The sequence below is a fragment of the Malania oleifera genome, chromosome 10 (genome assembly GCF_029873635.1).
Source record: "Malania oleifera isolate guangnan ecotype guangnan chromosome 10, ASM2987363v1, whole genome shotgun sequence".
Lineage (NCBI taxonomy): Eukaryota > Viridiplantae > Streptophyta > Magnoliopsida > Santalales > Ximeniaceae > Malania > Malania oleifera.
The window spans coordinates 17,619,914-17,641,906 of NC_080426.1; the positions used below are offsets into that span (position 1 = coordinate 17,619,914).

At 37.4% G+C, this 21,993-nt stretch overlaps 2 protein-coding genes across 11 annotated transcripts in view; both read left to right on the plus strand.

Annotated features, from left to right (window-relative positions):
• The window catches only part of LOC131165449 (NAC domain-containing protein 78-like), a 65,616-nt gene that overhangs the window by 33,034 nt on the left and 10,589 nt on the right, over positions 1-21,993 (plus strand). For 4 of the 10 annotated variants that reach the window (XR_009139569.1, XR_009139567.1, XR_009139566.1 and 1 more), the window contains exons 4-7: positions 19,164-19,904; positions 20,208-20,322; positions 20,812-20,856; positions 21,087-21,560. Coding sequence is in view for 2 of the 10 variants with exons in the window: in XM_058123286.1 (XP_057979269.1) it covers positions 19,164-19,904; positions 20,208-20,322; positions 20,812-20,856; positions 21,087-21,493 (1,308 nt within the window). In the remaining 8 variants the exon portion in view is untranslated. Of the gene's footprint in view, positions 1-19,163; positions 19,905-20,207; positions 20,323-20,811; positions 20,857-21,086; positions 21,864-21,993 lie in introns of those variants that run through there. The other 6 variants (XR_009139571.1, XR_009139572.1, XR_009139570.1 and 3 more) reach the window with 5 other exon arrangements.
• Positions 12,610-16,177, plus strand: LOC131165450 (uncharacterized). The gene is made up of 4 exons (XM_058123289.1): positions 12,610-14,442; positions 14,545-14,681; positions 14,800-14,875; positions 14,994-16,177. Exons 1-4 carry the CDS (start codon positions 14,289-14,291, stop codon positions 15,548-15,550), a joined length of 924 nt encoding a protein of 307 aa, XP_057979272.1. The 5' UTR covers positions 12,610-14,288; the 3' UTR covers positions 15,551-16,177.

The window sequence follows — 21,993 nt, forward strand, 5'->3', positions numbered from 1 at the left end:
GACGACTACAAACCGATCAAGGTAGTCCTAGAAAACCTGATATTTAAAGTAAGGTAGCAGGTGCATTTGTTAACTCAAAAGGCATGACAATGAATTCAAATGCTCCATACCGGATGACACAAGTGGTCTCAGGTTCATCTCCCTATGCAATGCGCACTTGGTGGTATCCCGATCTCAAGTCCAGTTTAGTGAAATATTTGGCTGTACTTAACTGGTCAAAAATATCAGCAATCAACGAAATGGGATACTTGTTGCGAACTGTCACCTTATTAAGAGCTCAATAATCTACGCACAATCGCAGACTTCCATCTTGTTTCTTCTAAAATAACACTGGGGCCCTAAAAGATGCTTTTGATGGCCGGATGAATCTTGTTGCTATTAGATCATTTAGTTGCCTTCTAAGTTCAGCTAATTCAGGCGGTGCCATTCGATAAGGGGCACGTGCTCGCGATTTGACCCCCGGAAAAAGCTCAATTTCGTGGTCTATCTTTCGTCGAGGTGGTAAAACCCCGGAGAGCTGTTCTGAGCATGGTTTTAAATAACGGTCGTTACGTAGCGTAACAGCCGATACGTAACGGAAATTGGAGGCCCCGAAATCGATACGAGCCGATAATGCGGTTCAGAAAAAATTCACGGCCGTAACGGCCGATACCCCAACGTTACGCGTCGTAACGGTCCGTTACGGACCGTTACATGGCCGACAGGTTGCAGATTCGCTGAAGGCTTTTGGCTGCAGGCAGCAGGTTGCAGCGCTGCTTTCCCCCTCTCCCCGGTCCCCACACTCATCTGCCATTCAAAGGGTAAAATGGAAAGTTACAAACTGACCTTGAAAATTTGTTGGCCGAAGCAATAAGAAGGCTTCGAAGCCTGAGAGTGAGCACACCGAGCAGATCTACTCATCTTCGCACTTCGCAGCCTTCCAGGACTCAAGAATTGCAGACTTGCAGTTGCAGCAACTTGGCTAGTCACCGGCAACAGGTCTGCAACAGCTTTGCCGCCCCTGCGAGTCGCTGATAGCCCGTCGGCGCCTTCCCCCGCCAGTCGTCGCAGTCGCCACCAGCCAGTCTCTCGATTTCAACTTCGGAGCTTGGAGTCATCGCTGCTTTGTGCTTCGCAGCCTTCACTCCTTTGAGGCTCCTCCGAGTTCCCTCGAATCCCTGCCCTCTCTCGGTCTGACTCGACTCCCAGCCCCAGCGTATGAGACACTCTAACACTCAACACTCAACACCCACAACACTTATCATTATGTTATTTTTTTTTAAATTATATTTTGTTGTAAAATAGGTTTGTTAATTGAATTAAAAATAATAATAATTTAATAGAGTAAAAAATTAGAAATCATTGATAATTATGTAAAATAAAATTTTCTTAATTTATAAATATTTTAATTGTATTATATTTTTTGAAAAATAATTATGAAAATTAATTCCATGACATAGCAAGCAATTATTAATTGTATATAATTAATATTTTTTAAGGTTATTAAATAATTAATATTTACCAATAATCATTGAAGCCTTTTTTATTATAATATTTGAATATCCACTACTGCATTCACCATCTAACCAAAGCATTAAAATAATGTATGTACACAAGACATCCATGTGATGGCATTTTATATTATCTAGGCTTAATTGAGCTCTATTTTTCACCATTCTTAAAGAATTCCAAGGAATACTCTGCACAATTATTATAATATTTAGTCTTAGGATTTGCCAAACTTATAGAAATAAAATTAATTCATGGCACCAATTGGCTAACATACCTATTTATGTCAGAAGGACAAAGTGGTCATTTTGATAAAGAAGATATCATATTCCACTCCAATCTATTGAAAAAAATATTAAATAATATTCATATATAAAAGAAAAAAAATATAAATAAACATATGTCACCAATATTATTTTACATGTGTATCTACTTGCCATTTCTTGAGTATGGTTACAATGGTTATTATTATATTTTAATTTTTAAAACATCATTTTGACCTTAAATTTTAAAATTAGGTAAAATAAATGTTTACATCTATTTTTTGTTTTTAGTTATCAAATAAAGTAAAAAATTGAAAGAACTTACTAAAAAAAAAATTAACCTAATAGTCAATACAGAATAAATCGACTTTTTAACAATTACTACTAGAATTTGTAGAAAAATTTAATTTGTAATCCATATATTGAGAAAATTACTTAAAAAAATTAAATAGTCAATTGTAATGTATGGATTTCTCTATTTGTGATGCATTTGTGGATGTATATTGAAAAGTAGAACCAAAAATTTTTCACCTTAAAAATTACATGTTAATTTTCTTATAGTTATAAATGAAAGTAAAATCAAGCTATAAAAAAAAGGAACAAAATCTTTTTAAAGACTAAGGAATATATTTTGGTTTGTATAAAAATTAATATTTTAGAATTTGTTTATTTAAATATAAAAATAATAAACATTACTTAGTATTTTGAATGCAAAGATTATACGTTATTTGTACGGAATAAGTATTTAAAATTAGGACTATTTAGTACTTATTATGTAATATTTACTAATACTGATTATATTATTCACTGTCATCCGTAGGAAAGGTTGTTGTAACTTTATTTTTCTTTATGTTTTGTGTAGAGAGATCATTCAAATTAAGTCTATCAATTGTCACGTGATAGAGAAATGAAAATTGAACCTGTGAGGATATTGGATGGCATTATGGTACTGCGGTGGACGGACATAATAGACAGTTATGATGTGTAAGTTATGTAGGAAGAATAAATCTTCAAAGGGGGCATTAACACGCTTTGAACTGAAACAACACGTGGCAATAAAAAGGGTCAAGTAGATGATGCTCAAATGTGACCACCAAGTAAGAAGAGAAACAAATGATGAAACATCTAAACGTATGCTGGAAGAAAAGAGCTAAACAAAAATGGTACGAAGCAAGCAACAGCCCAAATTAGAGGAGATTTTTTGAGAATTGGAGTGATGAAAGAAGACTTGGAAGAAGAAAGTATGAATTTGCTCGACAAGAAGCTTACGATACAACAACAATGGGAAGAGAGGACAAGATTTGACGCAGAACAGGAGAAGGAAGGAGAATACGATCACAACAACAATAAGAAGAGAGCAAAGTTCGAGCAAGAACAACTGGAAGGGGTAATATTTATGAAGAGGGAGGTGGCTCTGCTTGGTGGTGCTTACCAGTGGTTTCAATAGAGCAGGAGTGATCTTAAGTGGCGAGAAGCTGGAGGGTCAGTGGATGACAAGGATCAATTGATGCCCCTGAAGCTAGACTAAAGAAAGGTCCTATTTTAGAAAGAAAGCAAGTAAGAGTGCGAAAAACCAAAAATCAACACAAAGTTATGAAAGGTAAGAAGTAAATTTGGAAAAGCGAGCGGTTGGGGTTGGAAAAATTTATTTTTAAATCGGATTCCAGCAAAGCCAGCTTGACTTCCATTTATGCAACCTAGCTTGATATTGTGCAGAGGTTGGAAAGGGGGTGAAGGGCCATCACCTATGAGATAATCTGAAATTATTTGGAGTAAGCGTATCAAGAAATGAAAAATTATATAACTTCTTTGCTGGAATTGGGAAGGAGAGAGGGGTATGCTTGTTTGCAAAAAACTTAGTGTGTGTGGTTGGTCAGGACCAAACAACTAGAAAACCACATTATAAACTTTTTAGTTGATTGTGATACAGGACACGTTGTTTCATAAATCAATTGAGGCCTCTGATGTGCCAAGCAGAACAGCTGAAGATTATTTAGGTAATTTTTTAATTTTAATTGTAAGCAAATAGTATTATGGACTTGCATGTTTTAATAAATAGTATAATTATTGAATCTATAATTTCATTTCAGATTTAAGATTAAGGACGAGGGTGGTTTCTTTTGAAGAAATTGGGAGAGGAGAATGTTGGTCCAAGTAGGACTGATAATGAAGCTGCCCAATAAGGTAGGAGGAAACTTATAATGCAGAAGAGGCCCAATCTCATTGGACAGATGTGCAAGCTCATTGCATAGACCTTATTCTTGAAGAGAATTGGTAGAAAAGAACGTGAGAAGGTCTTAGAAGATGCAAGAAGAACAATAACTCATTTATTGACAACCACCACATGGGCACGTGAATTTCAGAAGAAATTCAAAAGGAATAGAGAGTTACTTTCCCCTGCCATCACCGGATTGCCACCCAAATTTCATTGTTGTGGAGACTAGTGTCAGGATATAAACAAGGCACTAAGGGAAATGTTTTACATTGATGCTTGGACAAATCAAGGTTTGGAATGGCAAAATCAGGCCCAGAATATTATCTTAGGCAAAGAATTTTTGGCAAAAGGCCTCTGAGATAATTAAAGTGCAAAAAATCCTTGGTGAAAAAGTTCTAAATGGTTTGATGGTGATGAAAAACCAACCATGCGGCTCATATACGAGGCAATTGAGAGGGCGAAGATTGGCCATTCAAAAAGATGCGGTTTTACAAAGACATCGAAAAATTATGACAATGGTGGAGTTTAGTTTTTCAGTTGCACCAAGATTTGCACGTGCTGGTAAGGTAAATCAAATACAATTTCTTATTATTTTAACTTCTACATTATGCCAAGTCGCATAGGAAAAGATTGATTAATATGTTTCTAAAATTAATTGTAGGGTATTTTTTGAACCCACAAGTTCTTTATGGTGGCCCACCCTCTCCTGAAGTGTTTAGGAAGTCATGGATGGAGGTCTATTAAAAAAGTGATAATCAATTTGGTACCCGATATCGATACTCAAATTCGGGTATTAATCAAGTAAGTATTGGTACAATTAAATTGAATAATGGATTGTTCGTAGTATTCTGTAGTACTTTCAAAAATAATATTAAACATCTAATAATGTAATTATAGTTCACAATCATCCTTTTTTAGTTGTTGCTATATCGAGATAGACAGAAGACTGTTGGAACCCCGTTGGCTCAAAGGACAGTGATTGATGTTGAAACAAACAAATCCTGGTAAATATGGCGTATATAGCTCATAAATAATGGAAAATGACTCTATTTTCCTCTTGGGTTCAAACTTGACTTTTGAAAATACGCGATACGAACATCAAACTCTTTTTAATTATTCATGCAGCTGAATGGTGGATGCAGTATGGCTGCTTTTTGTGCTTTGAGTTCCAAAGAATAGCAATTAGAGTAATAGAGTTCTTAGTCAGACCACATCAGTTTCGAACTGTGAGCGTAATTGGAGCACCTTTCGCCTCTTCATACGAAAACAAGAATAGATTTAAAGTACATGAGACTACAAAAACTTGTTTTCGTACATTACAACATGAGGTTAAAGTTACAGACGTACAATGAGAAGAAGCAACGAGAAATGAAGAGGGTTCACTCCATCAATCTTGGACTAATTTTCGAAGAAGAAAAGTGATCCTATAAGTCAATGGTGTTAGAGGAGAGAGAGACACCACTACCGATGGTCAGACAATTCAATTGGTAAATGAAGAGGTTGGTGGTACTCCAAGAAGAACGGATCGGTGATCAACCACCAATAAACGCGCATTGATGTCAAGGCAAGTCCTGAAACGTACACAAAGTGATGACAATCTTGGTTTGAGCCCACCAAGTGATGATGCTGATGGGTAATAGTGGTGCTGGAGCTAGGGTTGGGGGGGCGGGGTGGCCGAGTGGTGGTGGGCGATGGCAGGCCGGTGTAGCATTTGTAGATTAGACTTGTAGTTTGTAGACTTGTATTTGTGATGTAGAATATAATTATGGATGATATAGGCACATATTGAAGGGATATATATCCTTTGATCTTATGACACAGACAGACCTGAAAATTAGGACTTGGGTATTCCTCCAGGGGGGAACCAAATCTTCACAACTCACGGAGAAGGAGGTGTCATGGTGACCCTTTTCTTTAGCGATTCTAATGAAGATTCCTATGGTGTGGTTCGTAGTTTTGGCGGGGATGATGCTAACTAAGTTACGTCCAAGCAAATGGATTTTCAAATTTTCTTTCGAGAAAGGTTCTCATCCGCCAGCGGGCATTGTTTATGCGGGTTTGGTGTGGTAGTGAGATGACAGCCGACGAAAAAATTGTTAGACCCTTTTATTAGTAAGGTATAGGTTGAGGAAATGTGGCACCTTGGACACCAATGCAAAGATCCCGGACACCAGAATGAAAGTTTCTTCTTGTAAGACAGGTGTGTTTGAAGATGTAGTGTCTTGGAGCATTTTATGTAAAAGCTTAATGATTAGTGTACCCCTCTACCAAGGCTTGGATTCGGATTGTTTGTTAGGCTTGTGCTAAAGATGCAAATTAAAAACTGGTCCATTATTTACATGGTATATGCTTCATAGAGTGAGGCACATAGTTTTCAATCGAGATCAATTGTGAATTGAAAATCCCTTATTTAATGAATTGAGAATTGAAAATCAGAAGGATTTGGCACAAATTTCCAAAATCAATTCCAAACCCACATGCATTCTATACACAAAAAAAAAATGGAATACATTTTGAGATTTTAACAAGAAAAAAAAAATCAAGTCATTTATCTTTCTCTAACTAAAAAAAGAGGGAGGAAAGGCAAATAGAAAAAAATTAAAAAGAACAATAGAAACTTCAAAAGACTAATGAAAAACCAATCTCGATCTTGACGGCATAAAAATGTCAATACCACTTTTAGCCTACCAGTGGTTCTGCCCTTTCTGCTCAATGGTTAGAAGAAAAATACACTTTGACAAGAGTGAAGATCATCGATTTTGTGAGAGCAATGGCCAGGCTTGATGTTCTATTCATCCTTCTTTTCGAGATAGAACAAACATACAAACAAACCCCTTACACGCTTCAATCCCCTAGGGTGGGGACAATATGGAAGGAACATGTGTTTTTTAAAAAGAAAGGTCTCTTCTTCTTCTTTGAGATTTTTAAACCATTCGGATTCCACTCAATCTCCTAGGTTCAGGAATCATGGAGAATCATTCAAGTCAGATCGATTTTTGCTGCCTGAATTGAGCGATAGGAGTGATGGTGTTTAAAAATTCTATACTAAGATTTGACTGATTGTGGTGGTCGGAGGAAGGGGTAATGGGTGCGGAAGCAGACTAGGCTAAAAACTATGGTGAGTCATATGCCACATTTGGAATGCTGCAACGAATCGATTTACACGTTTGATGCATTTTTATTTGCCTTGTTTGGCAATTGTCTTGAAAACAGTCCACATTAAGCAACGGTCACGGACCCCCAAAATAGGAACTCAGGTGGTAAGGGTCATGTGCACTTGTGAGGGCTCTTGTAGACGGTCCAGCATAGTCACACGTTCAAGCCGGCAAGCACGAGCCCCAGATAAGTCTCAATACCAATGAGAGAAGAAACTAGGAAAGATAGGAATCACACGAGGCAAAAGGATTTATATACACGAATCATACTAAAGCAATAAGATATATCACAATCCAAGGGCAACCATAACACAATAATGAAAAGGGACTAGTATTTATCATATCAAGAGAAAACGATTAATAAACGTTAACACAAGCATCAAAATTCATTATAAATCCCTGGAGAATGCAATTAGAGGGAGTAGTAGTATCCTCTTCCATTTTTCCCCAATTCATTGTCACTCCCTAACATCCTCCCCCACTCATGTTATCGACGCATGTCGTGGTTGTTTGTAGAAGGTCTCTTCAACTTCTGATGTTGATGCTGGGGGTCATATCTACGGATTTATGAAATCTCAACTTCTGCATGATTTTGCTGGAGATTTTTCTGCCTTTTACAACTATGCTCTCTCTCCTAGACCCATCCATGAACCCAAATATTGTTGCTGTTGACAAGTTCTTTGTGACGGATCGTCTGGCAAGGATCTCTTGGACATCCTGTTATAGTTTGCCTTTTGGAAATCGTGATCTCCTTACTGTTGTCGGTGCCCGGGATCTTTTCATTAGGTGGAATGGCTTTAGTTGCTGACGTGAACAACACTGAGGATGGTCGTCTATGGATTTTCATCCACTCTAGTTTGTTCAGTTGAAAGATGCCATGTCCGACCTTTCGGAATCACCTTGATTGGCCCCTCGTAAAGTAGTGGCGTAAAAGTCTTTTATCTTTCACGAGAAGAAATCGAAATGTCTCTGGTGGCACTTTTACAAAAACCAGGATCTCCAGTTCAATTGTTGTGGTTGTTCGCCCTTGTCTCCCCTTCTTTATGGCGCTTTGAGGCTTTTCTCCAACTGAGCTCGAGTGACTTGACGTTTTGCACCAGTTCTTTTGAATTGCGTATGCTTTCAGGCAATTCCCTTGTATGACCATCAAGAGTGTACACGAGCTCGGCTGTGACTTGTCCAAATTCAGAAGGTTCTGTGAGTCGTAGAGGATTCATAGATTAAAACAAATTGTGCAGTGTCCAATAAGGAGAAAACTCAATTTTCTGATTTGAGTTTACAAAATGTCGGTAAGGTAATCTCCACTCCCATTAAAAACGCTTGCTTGACCATCTGTTTGAGGGTGTTAGTTGGTGGAAAAGATTAAGTTTGACCATCAAACGAAAAAGAGCACGCCTTTTCAAATCCCCTAGTGAATCTACATCCTTATAACTGATTAGACTCTCTCGAACAAACAATATTTCACTACATGTTTACAGAATAGCTGAGCCATTCTTCTCACTGAGCATGGACTTCGAAACTGGTTACAAAAATTTGCATCTTTTGAAAACCGATATCAAATAACACAAGAATCGTGATCATACTCCTCTACTTTTGCAATAGGAAATGAAGTCTTAAAGAGACACTCTCCCCTGGGCCTGCCAGGTACTAGCAAAGGGCTCCACAATCTTGAGGCGTCTTTCCTTAGACATGTCTTGTTGACAGATCAAGCAAAGTTTGCTTAACAACTCATCGCATCTCTACATATTCGCCCCAATAGTCCTTCTGTGTAAGTCAATGCATGAGTTCTTCGCCATCCGGGATGTCAGCCACAAGTATCATGACATCTTAGTAAATTTTTTTTCAAGTTCCAAAAAACTCTAGGCACGTAGATTGTCCTGCCTTTAGTCATTATCAACCCATCTTCTACCAGAATTGTCGTGGTCTTCCTATTCTATCCAGTTTGTTCAATTTGTCTGCGTCTTTGTATGCACTTTAAAGGTTCCTAATTAGTTCTTTCAAGGTGCGTAACGCCACCCTACAGTTTGATAAATAGATGGACTTATTAGTTGTAGTGTGGCCAATTCAGTTTTCTAATTAAAGTTCAGCCACTTCATTCGTCTTCACTCCTTGTATTCAAAATCAAACTTGAATTCCGCTAGAAGCTTCTCCTGCCACACGGGATGTTGAGGTGGTTAGTCCGGTTGTGACAAGAAGTGAGTAACTGCCGACATTATTTCTCTTTCACAATTTGGACCTCAAGAGATTAGTGCCTCACACTTGAAGACCATTTAACAGCTAGAAGATTTCTTCTCTTGCGTTATGTATAGTTCGTTTCGGGCACTCATGTAATTTTCTACTTTCAAAAGCAACTGGAATGACCTTCCTGAAGGGAACTCTCCCAATGCAAAGTGAGATATTTTTGCACTCAAAGGCTCTGTCACATCAGGACGGGTTAGCACAGGATCTCCTACAATCTTCTTTAAATTCAACAAATGCTGATTGACAATCTTGACCACCCCCATGTTTTACCCTTTTTCTCCAATAAATCTGTTAAGGACACAATTCGTCTAGAGTATCCCTCTATAAGTTCTGATAGTAGTGGGCTTGAGTCCAAGAAGGATCGTTCTCTTAACGGTGTAGGCGCTCGTCATCATTGATGGTTTGTACTTTTGCGGACCATCCGTATCTAGCCTTCTTCAATGATATGTCACCCAAGATTTAATACGCTTTGAGTGAAAGAACACTTCTCCCTTTATACATATTAAAAAATGTTTTCTCGGAGAAGTTTTTGAAATACCTACTGAAGATGATCTTAATGTTTGTAAGGATGCCTGAATTACCCTATGTCATCAAGGGTAGACGACTACAAACCGATCAAAGGTAGTCCTAGAAAAACATGATATTTAAAGTAGGGGTGCAGGTGCATTCTGTACCAAAAAGCAGACAATGAATAAATGCTCCATACCGGATGACCACAAGTGGTCTCAGGTTCATATCCCTATGCAATGCACTTGGTGGTATCCCGATCTCAAAGGACGTTTAGGAAATTGGCTGTTGTTACTTAACTTGCGTCAAAAATATCATCAATCACGAAAATGGCTCTTGTGCACGAATGTAACCATATTAAGAGATCAATAATCTACGCACAATCGCAGACTTCCATTGTTCTCTAAAATAACCACTGGGCCTAAAAGATGCTTTTGATTTGGCCGGACGGATGAATCTTGTGCTATTAGATATTTAGTTGCCTTCTAAGTTCAGCTAATTCAGGCGGGGCCATTCCGATAAGGGGCAGTGCTCGCGATTTGACCCCGGAAGGAAACAATCAATTCGTGAGTCTATCTTTCGTCGAGGGTAAAACCCAGGGAGCTTGTTCTGAGAATGGTTGGTTTTAAATAACGGTCGTTACGGTAGAGTAACAGACGAACGTAACGGAAAGGGAACTTGGAGGCCCAGAAATCGATACGAGACGATAATGCGGTTCAGAAAAAATCCCGCGCGTAACGGCCGATACCCCAACGGTTACGCGTCGTAACGGTCCGTTACGGACCGTTACATGGCCGACAGGAGGTTGCCAGACGCTGAAGGCTTTGGCTGCAGGAAGAAGGTTGCAGCGCTGCTTTCCCCTCTCCCCGGTCCCCACACTCATCTGCCATCAAAGGGTTAAAATGGACAAGGTTCACAAATGACTTGAAATTTTGTTGGGCGAAGCAATAAAGAAGGCTTCGAAAGCCTGAGAGTGGAGCACACCGAAGCAGATCTACCAATCTTCGCACTTCGCAGCCCTCCAGGACTCAGAAGTGCCAGACTTGCAGTTGCAGCCAACTTGGGCTAGTCCGGAAACAGGTCTGCAACAAGCTTTGCCGCCCCTGCGAGTCGCTGGATCGCCGTCGGCGCCTTCCCCGCCAGTCGTCGCGTCGCCACCAGCCAGTCTCTCCGATTTCAACCTCAGGAGCTTGGAGTCATCGCTGCTTGTGCTTCGCAGCCTTTCACTCCTTTGAGGCTCACTCCGAGTTCCCTCGATCCCTGCCTCTCTCGGTCTGACTCGAATACCAGCCCCAGCGTATGAGACACTCTAAAACTCAACACTCAAAACACCCCAAAACTTATCATTATGTTATTTTTTTAAATTATATTTTGTTGTAAAATAGGTTTGTTAATTGAATTAAAAATAATAATAATTTAATAGAGTAAAAAATTAGAAATCATTGATAATTATGTAAAATAAAATTTTCTTAATTTATAAATATTTTAATTGTATTATATTTTTTGAAAAATAATTATGAAAATTAATTCCATGACATAGCAAGCAATTATTAATTGTATATAATTAATATTTTTTAAGGTTAGTAAATAATTAATATTTACCAATAATAATTGAAGCCTTTTTTATAATAATATTTGAATATCCACTACTGCATTCACCATCTAAACAAAGCATTAAAATAATGTATGTACACAAGACATCCATGTGATGGCATTTTATATTATCTAGGCTTAATTGAGCTCTATTTTTCACCATTCTTAAAGAATTCCAAGGAATACTCTGCACAATTATTATAATATTTAGTCTTAGGATTTGCCAAACTTATAGAAATAAAATTAATTCATGGCACCAATTGGCTAACATACTATTTATGTCAGAAGGACAAAGTGGTCATTTTGATAAAGAAGATATCATATTCACTCCAATCTATTGAAAAAATATTAAATAATATTCATATTATAAAAGAAAAAAAAATTAAATAACATTTGTCACCCATTTTATGTTACATGTGTATCTACTTGCCATTTCTTGAGTAGGGTGACCCTGTTTATTAATATATTTTAAGTTTTAAAACATCATTTTGACCTTAAATTTAAAATTAGGTAAAATAAATGTTTACATCTATTTTTTGTTTTTAGTTATCAAATAAAGTAAAAATTGATAACTTAATAAAAAAAAAATTAACCTAATAGTCAATACATTAATAAATCTAATTTTTACTAATTACTACTAGAATTTGTAGAAAAATTTAATTTTAATCCATATATTGAGAAAATACTTAAAAAATTAAATAGTCAATTTGTAATGTATGGATTTCTCTATTTGTGATGCTGTGATGTATATGAAAGTAGAACAAAAATATTTTTCACCTTTAAAATTACAATGTTAATTTCTTATAGTTATAAATGAAAATAAAATCAAGCTATAAAAAATAATGAAAATATCTTTTTAAAGACTAAGGAATATATTTTTTTTGTAATAAAATATCTAATATTTTATAATTTTGTTTATTTAAATATAAAAATAATAAACATTACTTATTATTTTTAATCAAATATTATACTTTATTTTTACGTAATAAGTATTTAAAATTAGGACTATTTAGTACTTATTATTTAATATTTACTAAATTACTGATTATATTATTCCTGTCATCGTAGGAAGGTTGTAACTTTGTATTTTCTTTATGTTTTGTGTAGAGATCATCAAATTAAGTCTATCAATATGTCACGTGATAGAGGAAATGAAAACTTACCTAGTGAGGATATTGGATGGCATTTTGGTACTGCGGTGGACGGTAATAGACATGTTATTATGTGTAAGTTATGTAGGAAGATAATCAAAGGGGGCATTACACGCTTGAAACAACACGTGGCACATAAAAAGGGTCAAGTAGCTGGATGCTCAAATGTGACCACACAAGTAAGAGAACAAATGATGAAACATCTACAACAGTATGCTGAGAAGAAAAGAGATAAACAAAAAAGGTAAGAAGAAGCAAAAGCCCAAATTAGAGGAGATTTTGAGAATTTGAGTGATGAAGAAGACTTGGAAGAAGAAAGTATGAGATTTGCTCGACAAGAAAGCATACGATCACAACAACAATGGGAAGAGAGACAAAGATTTCGAGCAAGAACAACTGGAAGGAGACATACGATCACAACAACAATAAGAAGAGAGACAAAGATTTCGAGCAAGAACAACTGGAAGGGGTAATATTTATGAAGAGGGAGGTGGCTCTGGCATTGGTGGTGCTACCAGTGGTTTCAATAGAGCAGGAGCTTGATCTTATAGTGGTCGAGAAGCTGGAGGTAGTGGATGACAATGGATCAATCCTGATGCCCCTGAAGCTAGACTAAAGGCAATGGATCCTATTTTAGAAAGAAGCAAGAGTGCGAAACAACCAAAAATCAACACAAAGTTACTGAAAGGTTTAAGAAGTAAATTTGGAAAAGCGGTTGGAAAATTCCTAATTTATAATCGGATTCCAGCAAATGCAGCTGACTCTCCATTTATGCAACCTATGCTTGATATTGTTGCAGAGGTTGGAAAGGGGGTGAAGGGTCCATCACCCTATGAGATATCTGAAATTTATTTGGAGTAAGAGTATCAAGAAATGAAAAATTATATAACTTCTTTTGCTGGAATTTGGAAGGAGAGAGGTGTAACACTTATGTGTGATGGTTGGTCAGGACCAACTAGAAAACACATTATAAACTTTTTAGTTTATTGTGATACAGGCACCGTGTTTCATAAATCAATTGATGCCTCTGATGTGCCAAGCAGAACAGCTGAATATTATTTCAGGTAATTTTTTAATTTTAATTGTATATGCAAATAGTATTATGGACTTGCATGTTTTTAATTAAATAGTAGTAATTATTGAATCTATAATTTCATTTCAGATTAATGGACGAGGTGGTTGAAGAAATTGGAGAGGAGAATGTTGTCCAAGTAGTGACTGATAATGAAGCTGCAATGAAGGTAGGAGGAAAATTATTAATGCAGAAGAGGCCCAATCTCTATTGGACAGCATGTGCAGCTCATTGCATAGACCTTATTCTTGAAGATATTGGTAAGAAAAGTAACGTGAAGAAGGTCTTAGAAGATGCAAGAACAATAACCTCATTTATTTACAACCACACATGGGCAGTGAATTTCATGAAGAAATTCACAAAGAATAGAGAGTTACTTCGCCCTGCCATCACTCGATTTGCCACAAATTTCATTGTTTTGGAGACTATTGTCAGGTATAAACAAGCACTAAGGGAAATGTTTACATCTGATGCTTGGAAAAACTCAAGGTTTGGAATGGCAAAATCAGGCCCAGAATATTATCTTAGGCAAAGATTTTTGGCAAAAGGCCTCTGATATAATTAAAGTGCAAAAATCCTTGGTGAAAGTTCTTAAATTGGTTGATGGTGATGAAAAACCAACCATGGGCTTCATATACGAGGCAATTGATAGGGCGAAGTTGGCCATTCAAAAAGATTGCCGGTTTTACAAAGACTATTGAAAAATTATTGACAACTGGTGGAGTTTTTCAGTTGCACCAAGATTTGCACGCTGCTGGTAAGTGTAAATCAAATACAATTTCTTATTATTTTAACTTCTAAATTATGCATAGTTGCATTAGAAAAATATTGATTAATATGTTTCTAAATTTAATTGTAGGGTATTTTTTGAACCCACAATTTCTTTATGGTGCCCCACCCTCTCCTGAAGTTGTTAGAGAAGTCATGGATGGAGTTAAAAAAGTGATAATCAAGTTGGTACCCGATATAGATACTCAAATTCGGGCTATTAATCAAGTAAGTATTGGTTCCATTAAATTGAATAATGAATTGTTCTAGTATTCTGTAATACTTTCAAAAATAATTATTAATACATCTAATTAATTAATTATATTTCACAATCATCCTTTTTTAGTTGTTGCTATATCGAGATAGACAGAAGACTTTTGGAACCCCGTTGGCTCAAAGGACAGTGAAACAAACAAATCCTGGTAAATATGGCTATATAGCTAAATAATGGAAAATGACTCTATTTTCTCTCTTTGTGTTCAAACTTGACTTTTGAAATACGCTATACTAACATAAAACTCTTTTTAATTATTCATGCAGCTGAATGGTGGATTCATTATGGCTTGTGTGCTCTTGAGTTCCAAAGAATAGCAATTAGAGTTCTTAGTCAGACCACATCAGTTTCGAACTGTGAGCGTAATTGGAGCACCTTTAGCCTCATTCATACGAAAACAAGAAATAGATTAAAGTACATGAGACTACAAAAACTTGTTTTCGTACATTACAACATGAGGTTAAAGTTAAGACGTACAATGAGAAGAAGCCAACGAGAAATTGAAGAGGGTTTCAATCCTATCAATTTGGACTACATTTTCGAAGAAGATGATCCTTTAAGTCAATGGTTAGAGGAGAGAGAGACACCACTACTCGATGGTCAGGACAATTCAAATTGGTTAAATGAAGAGGTTGGTGGTACTACAGAAGGAGGTGATCAACCACCAATAAACGCGCATGATGATTCAAGTTCAAGTCCTGAACGTACACAAAGTGATGACAATCTTGGTTTGAGCCCACCAAGTGATGATGATGGTAATAGTGGTGCTGGAGCTAGGGTTGGGGGGCGGGTGGCAGTGGTGGTGGTGGAGGCGGCGGTGTAGAATATAATTATGGATATGATATAGGAACATCATTTGGAAGGGATATATATCCTTCTGATCCTTATGGACTACATGACATACCTGAAAATTATGACTTGGGTATTCCTCCAGGGAACCAATCTTCACAACTCAGGAGAAGGAGTGCTCATGGTGACCCTAGCGATTCTACTGAAGATTCCTATGGTGTGGTTCGTAGTTTTGGCGACTTTGGTTTAGATGGTTCATCATCACAATCATATGGATCTCATCCAGCATATCCACATTATGCATCTCGTGACTCACATTTTTATCCCAGTGGATCAGGAATCTCAGGATCTAGTGAGTCTTCTTCTACACACTACCCAGAGCCAGCGCCTGCCCCAACTTATAGACATTATTCAGGAGAATTTTTATCACCAGTACATTTTCAAGAGCAACAACAAAATGACGCAAACTTGGGTTCATTCAACTATGTATTTCCACAAGGATGGAGAGATAATTTCCCATCCCAATCTCAAGTTACAGATGCAAATTATGAAGACCCTCCACGTCATTCTTTTTGGTGGTGACATGTGTTATGTTATAAATTTGTAATATTGTATTCATGTATTTTCAACTATTTATTGATATTTGATATTAATCACTTTTTAAATTCATGTATGTGTAATGTGTATATTGAGTATTAAGTCTATTGAGTATTGATTCATTTTTAGTAACTTTATGACTTTAATTAATTGATTTTTACATTTCTACATCTTTTTACTTATTAAAGTAATGTAAACTATAAAAAAATATGCTTTTTGTTGTAAACAGCGCACTAAAATTAATATAAAAATAATAATGTCTATTAAAAAGCATTTGTAGGTTGAATGAAAGCCTTCAAAATTCATTAAAAATCATGTATTAATGGATTTCATGCTTATTTTTTAATTTTGGCATGGTTGTGCATGCGTGAAAAAAATTCACGACCGTTACGCCTGCTTCCCGTTACGTAACACCCGTGTCTCCCGCGACACCCGCGACTGTTTCGCGACGTTACCCGCGACCGCAATTTCGAACCATGGTTCTGAGATTACCTCCTTGAATTCTTCTAACACTTCCTTAATTTCAATCGGATATTCGCCTATTTCTTCATTTTATGAAACTACCGGTAGCACCATGAAAGAAGGTTCTCCTCTTTTTACTCCCTTCTTGAAATGGAGGACTGAAAGCAACTTCCTCTCGTCGAAAGTGTTGTAGGTTGTGGGAACAACACAAGGGGTATCTCTCATTATCACTAGATAGTCCGCGGCTGGGATCGGCGTTGAGCGCATCACCTTAAGAAAGTCCATCCCCAATACCACATCAAGGTCATCGAGGGTTGCCACGGTGAAATCAATTGTTCCTGACCATGACCCTATTTGGCAGGCTACTTTAGGCGCCACGCCCACCGTGGTTTACGCTTCAGAATTCACTGCTTTCAATTTTACTACATCTTTGTCTACTTGTAGTTCTAACCGCCGAGCTTCTGTATTAGTAATGAAATTATGAGTGACCCCTGTATCAATCATGGCCTTGATCTTCTTTCCATTCAAAAGAAGGTCCACATACATTAAGCTCTTTTCCTGAGACTTGGTAACTACTTGGCACTCCAATGCCCCCAAAAATCTCAATGCTCCCACCATATCTTGTTTTTCTCCTGGGGTTACTGCCGTGGTTTCTGTTTCTCCTCGAAGGGCTTTTAGAGCATTCAAAGCCTTTCGTTCGGGGCACTCTGCTACTTGGTGTGGTCCCATGCAAAGGAAACACGAGACCGGCAGACGGCGCTCCCCACCCCCTGTACGTCCGCCTCTCCACTCCCTAGTCATGGGAGTTCTTCTATATTTCCAAGAATTATTCATTTCCCTGTTCCTTCCCCCATTTGTGGGTTTGTACACCTTATTGGGCCTTGAATCATTGTTGGCAAACATTGGGTAATTTCGCTTTCCAGCTTAGGGAAGTGACAATGTAATAGGGAAAAGGGGGGAGAGAGATACTACTCTAATTGTATTTTCCAAGGGATTTATAATGAATCTTTGATTGCTTGCGTTAACGTTTGTATGGTTATTCTCTTGCATATGAAGAATACAAGTAGTCCTTTTCATTATGGTGTTATGTTGCCTTGGATTGTGATATATCTTATTGCTTTAGTATGATTCCATGTATATGAATGCCTTTGCTCATGTGATATCCTATCATTCCTAGTTTCTCATGGGAGCTGGTCAATGCATGGGCTATCTCATTAGCTGGGAAAGCTTAAACAGACTGCTGAACTGTTAAATGAGTTGGCGGCTTAGTTAAATGCGTGAAAATCTGTAGCTTTGCAAAGGAGTGCTCATTTGTTGAAATCATCTTGTGGACAGGATCCTAGCAATCATAAACATCAACAACCAAGCCATAAGTTCCACCAATTTGTGTCAGCTACTTGCACCTTCCTTTGCCATTTCGCAAGATCTAGGATTATATCCTCTGAAAATTAGAGTGCTGTCAAACCCTTACTCAGTTGTTATTCTAGGTTTACCTCTCCCTCTCCTACTACCTGACAATGACTATCTTTTGGGAATTGAGTAGCAATTAAAACTGACTTTGGTGTAGAAAATTCATGAAATTTCTTCATTGTAGGTGGGAACCCACAGCTCTGATACTGAATGATACAGAAAATAGGAACTATCAATCTCAAATGCAGATTAATACTGCAAATATGACTACAAAATTCAGTAATTTATTATATTGTTGAAAGATATTTCAGCAATGGACTACTCAACTACACTGTTGCTCGTCTAAATTCATTGTTGTCATTTCCTTCTTGTTCGTTTGCTTTTGATGTAGTAGCACATCTTTCCTCAGGCTTTCATGGAGAATATCTCCTTATATTGATGATGGGGGCGCATATATATATCCATCCCAAGTATATTTCCTCAATGTTAAGGCAAATGCAAAGGACCATTTAGTGACATATTTGATATTTCCCTACCTCTTTCCAGGTTTTTATGCAGTGTGATCATTGTAAGACTGCCTCTATATGCAGGGGTATCCTAATGGGAATTGTAAAAATACAACAGCCCCTCTTTTCCTTCACTCTCTCACACAGACATGCTTTTCTTGAATGCCTTTGCATGGATGGGTATCTTGACATTTGGGGCGGAGTTCTTGGATACTTCGGTAACGACCGTAAGTTTGATTTGTGGCATCTTAAACATGAGGATGTTAGCACCTACGGAGTGCCATGCAATCTAAGTTTGGGTAAGTGTAGTGCTGTTACATGTAATTATTTCTTGTGATTTTGATGATTAGTTTGGTGTTTGGGCCAGTGTAGGGCTGTTACATGTAGTTAATTATTGTGATTTTGATGATTAGTTTGGAGTTTTTGGACCTTCTGCTGTGTACTACAACCTGGTTAAGGCGGTCTTTCCTTGGTGCATAATTGGCTATCACTTCAGCTTTTGATCTTGCTGCTCTGATTATTAATGATGTGTATTCCAATCTGTTTACGGGTGTTTGGTTCATTCTAGATAAGCTAACATTCCTTCACCTTTGCCTTCTTTTTTATATTATTCTTCTTTAATTCCGTCGTACATGATTTGTTAACACTCTGAAAACATATGTTCTTTTGCAGAACCTTAATGGAGGCATTCTACCTGAAAGTGCCCCCCTGCTGTTGAACTTCTGTTGGGGTGATACTAGCACTCGTGCTGAGGATGGTAGGGACTTATCCCAGAATGATGAGAAGCCTTTCATAGGCATGGGTGAAGGTGGGTCAGATCTGCCTCATGACCAGAAGCTTTTTGATCTGCCTGCGCGGGATGATATGGATGCCAAGTCACTCAAAGATGAATACTTTGTTGAACAAACCAATGGTGTTAATGCTGAGGATGCCAATTACTTATTTGATGAACTATATCTGGATGTTAATGGCAATCTGCAAGAGATGGATGCAAAGTCAGTCGACAATGAATATTTTGTTGAACACAGCAATGACATTAATCTCGAGGATGTCAATTACTTGCTTGATGAGCCATACTTTGATGCTACTGGCAATCCAGGACAGATGGATCCAACATCAGTCACAGATGAGTATTTTGAGCAAAGCAGTAACATGAATCCCGTGAATGCTAATCACTTGCTTGATGAACCACACTTTGATGCTACTGACAATCCACTTAATGATGGATTTTTTCTCGAGACCAATGATCTTTCAGAACCTGTTACAGAAGTTAGTTCAGCTACTGACATGCTGTATGAGTATCTGGCATACTTTGATGAGGAGGATGGCAATAGACAGTTATTGTCTTCTGATTCTGCTAATATGACGAGAATTGAGAACTCGGTGAATGGCCAAGCATCCCTCACCCAGAAGGTAGTTAATACACATTTAAAGAATTTTTTAAAGTATATTGAAAGGGCATCAAGGGGATGCCAATCTGAAGTATAAGAAATCAACCACCTCGAAAAGTGTCGCAAAAATAAAAAATTACATTAAAAACTCATTCGCTACAAATCCACTATGCCAACTACTAACTGCAGTAAACCACTGCTCTTTGCTGAACTGTAGCATCTAGATTGAATTTTTGAAAACTCTTCTATTCCTCTCTTTCCAAACACAGCAGAAAATTGCAAGAGGAATGAGAGAGTTTGTTCATGTATCATTTTCTTTTAACAGCATGTGCAGGGACAAACTGGGCAAGTATCTACAGAAAGCAAACAGCCTAGAGGACACAATAATAATGGGGCATCCTCCTCGAAGCAAACTGGAGAAGCTGAAGAATTTGACCCAGGTAAGAATTAGTATTACTACCAAAGTTAAAGCATGGTCTTAAATTTTCTCGATTCAAGAAAATTTTGGTCAGAAAAAGATCTTGGATTTTTCAGGAGGGTTCCAAGGGAAATGAAGATTCTATTTCTTCTTTGCAAAATCTCTGCCAAAATTTCTTATATTTCAGTCTAAATTTCTAGAATTTAAACTAAAGCCCAAAGAAAACCAGAAAAAATTTGAGGTTTCTTTTGTTTTTCTTCTAAATTATTCACAATCTCCTGTTTTAATATTTTGTAAAATTTCATTCATAATTTCCATAATTTATTATTATAAATTTCTAATGTTTCTTTAAAAGAATTTCTATCAGAATTGAAATTTCCATAAAATGAGACACTTAAAATTTTGATTAAAATTTTTAGCCCTCGAGTACAAGATCAGTTTGAGAACTTTATCTTTGTTTGGACCTAAGGGGAGCTTAGGCACAATGGTAAGTTTGTCGTCGTGTGACCAGGTCACAGGTTCAAGCCGTGGAAACAGCCTCTTGCGAAAATCCAAGGTAAGGCTGCGTACTATAGACCTATTGTGGTCCGCCCCTTCCCCGGCCCCCGCATATGAGGGAGCTTTGTGCGCGAGGCTGCTTTTTATCTTTGTTTGGACCTGGCACCATTTGCTTCATTAGCTTCCATATGATTGGGCATGGCACCATTAGCTTCCTGAATGTTTTCTTCCTGACTTATGTTGCATGAAATGGGACCAGAAATATGCTGTATCTTTTTTGTTTTGCAGATGTTCAATACCCATTCATCACAAAAGCCAGACGTGTGTTGGGCAGCATCCCTGCTCCTCCTGCTTATGCTTCTGAGTTACCCACAAAAGACGCAATCCTTCAGCTGAATTCTGATGCACAATCTTCCAGTTCAATTAATGTTACTGCTAGGATGATCCAAATTCAGAATATGACCATGAGTGGCGACAGGATGGATTGGTCATTTCCTAAGAATGGGAACATCAATCTTACTGTCTACTTTGGCCTTCCAAGTGAAGTCAACTCTGCCATTTTGGAGCCAATGTCAAACTTCTTACCAAGCAAGATCATGTCAACAATGTCAAGGAGCTGGTTCTACCTTGTATTCTTTTGGGGCCTCATTCTATATTTGAGTTACAAAGCTGGTACTTGCTTCTGTACCCATTGAGACTTCATACAAGCGAATGCTGGCGATGACCCAAATCATCCTATTGTAATTCCAAGGATAGAGCATGGTGGGTAATAACCTCTTATGTAGTGTGATACTTAAGCTTCGTTTTTTTCTGTTATAGTTTCTGAATTAATAGTTAATGTTTCTATATGTATATCATTTCGTTCATGTACCAACAGCAAATTGCTCTCCGTCGGTTAGTATTAAGTTGGTGTTGCAATGATTTCCATGAGGTTCATGGATAGTTCATATGCATCATGGAAGCACAATGTGGAAGCCAACCAACTTGCACAACGTTTGAGATTAGCTTCCTGAACATTACAATGTAGAAATTTGTGTGGGAAATATTATTTGAATTTTGTGAGCCTTTAAATTTTTTATTCTAGTTATTCATCAAGGCAAAAAGATCCAAAACAAAGTGGATCGGGTCAAATAATTCGTGGCGGTTTAGGCAGATTATCAGGTATGCAATCCATATTTGACTCAATTAAATTGCG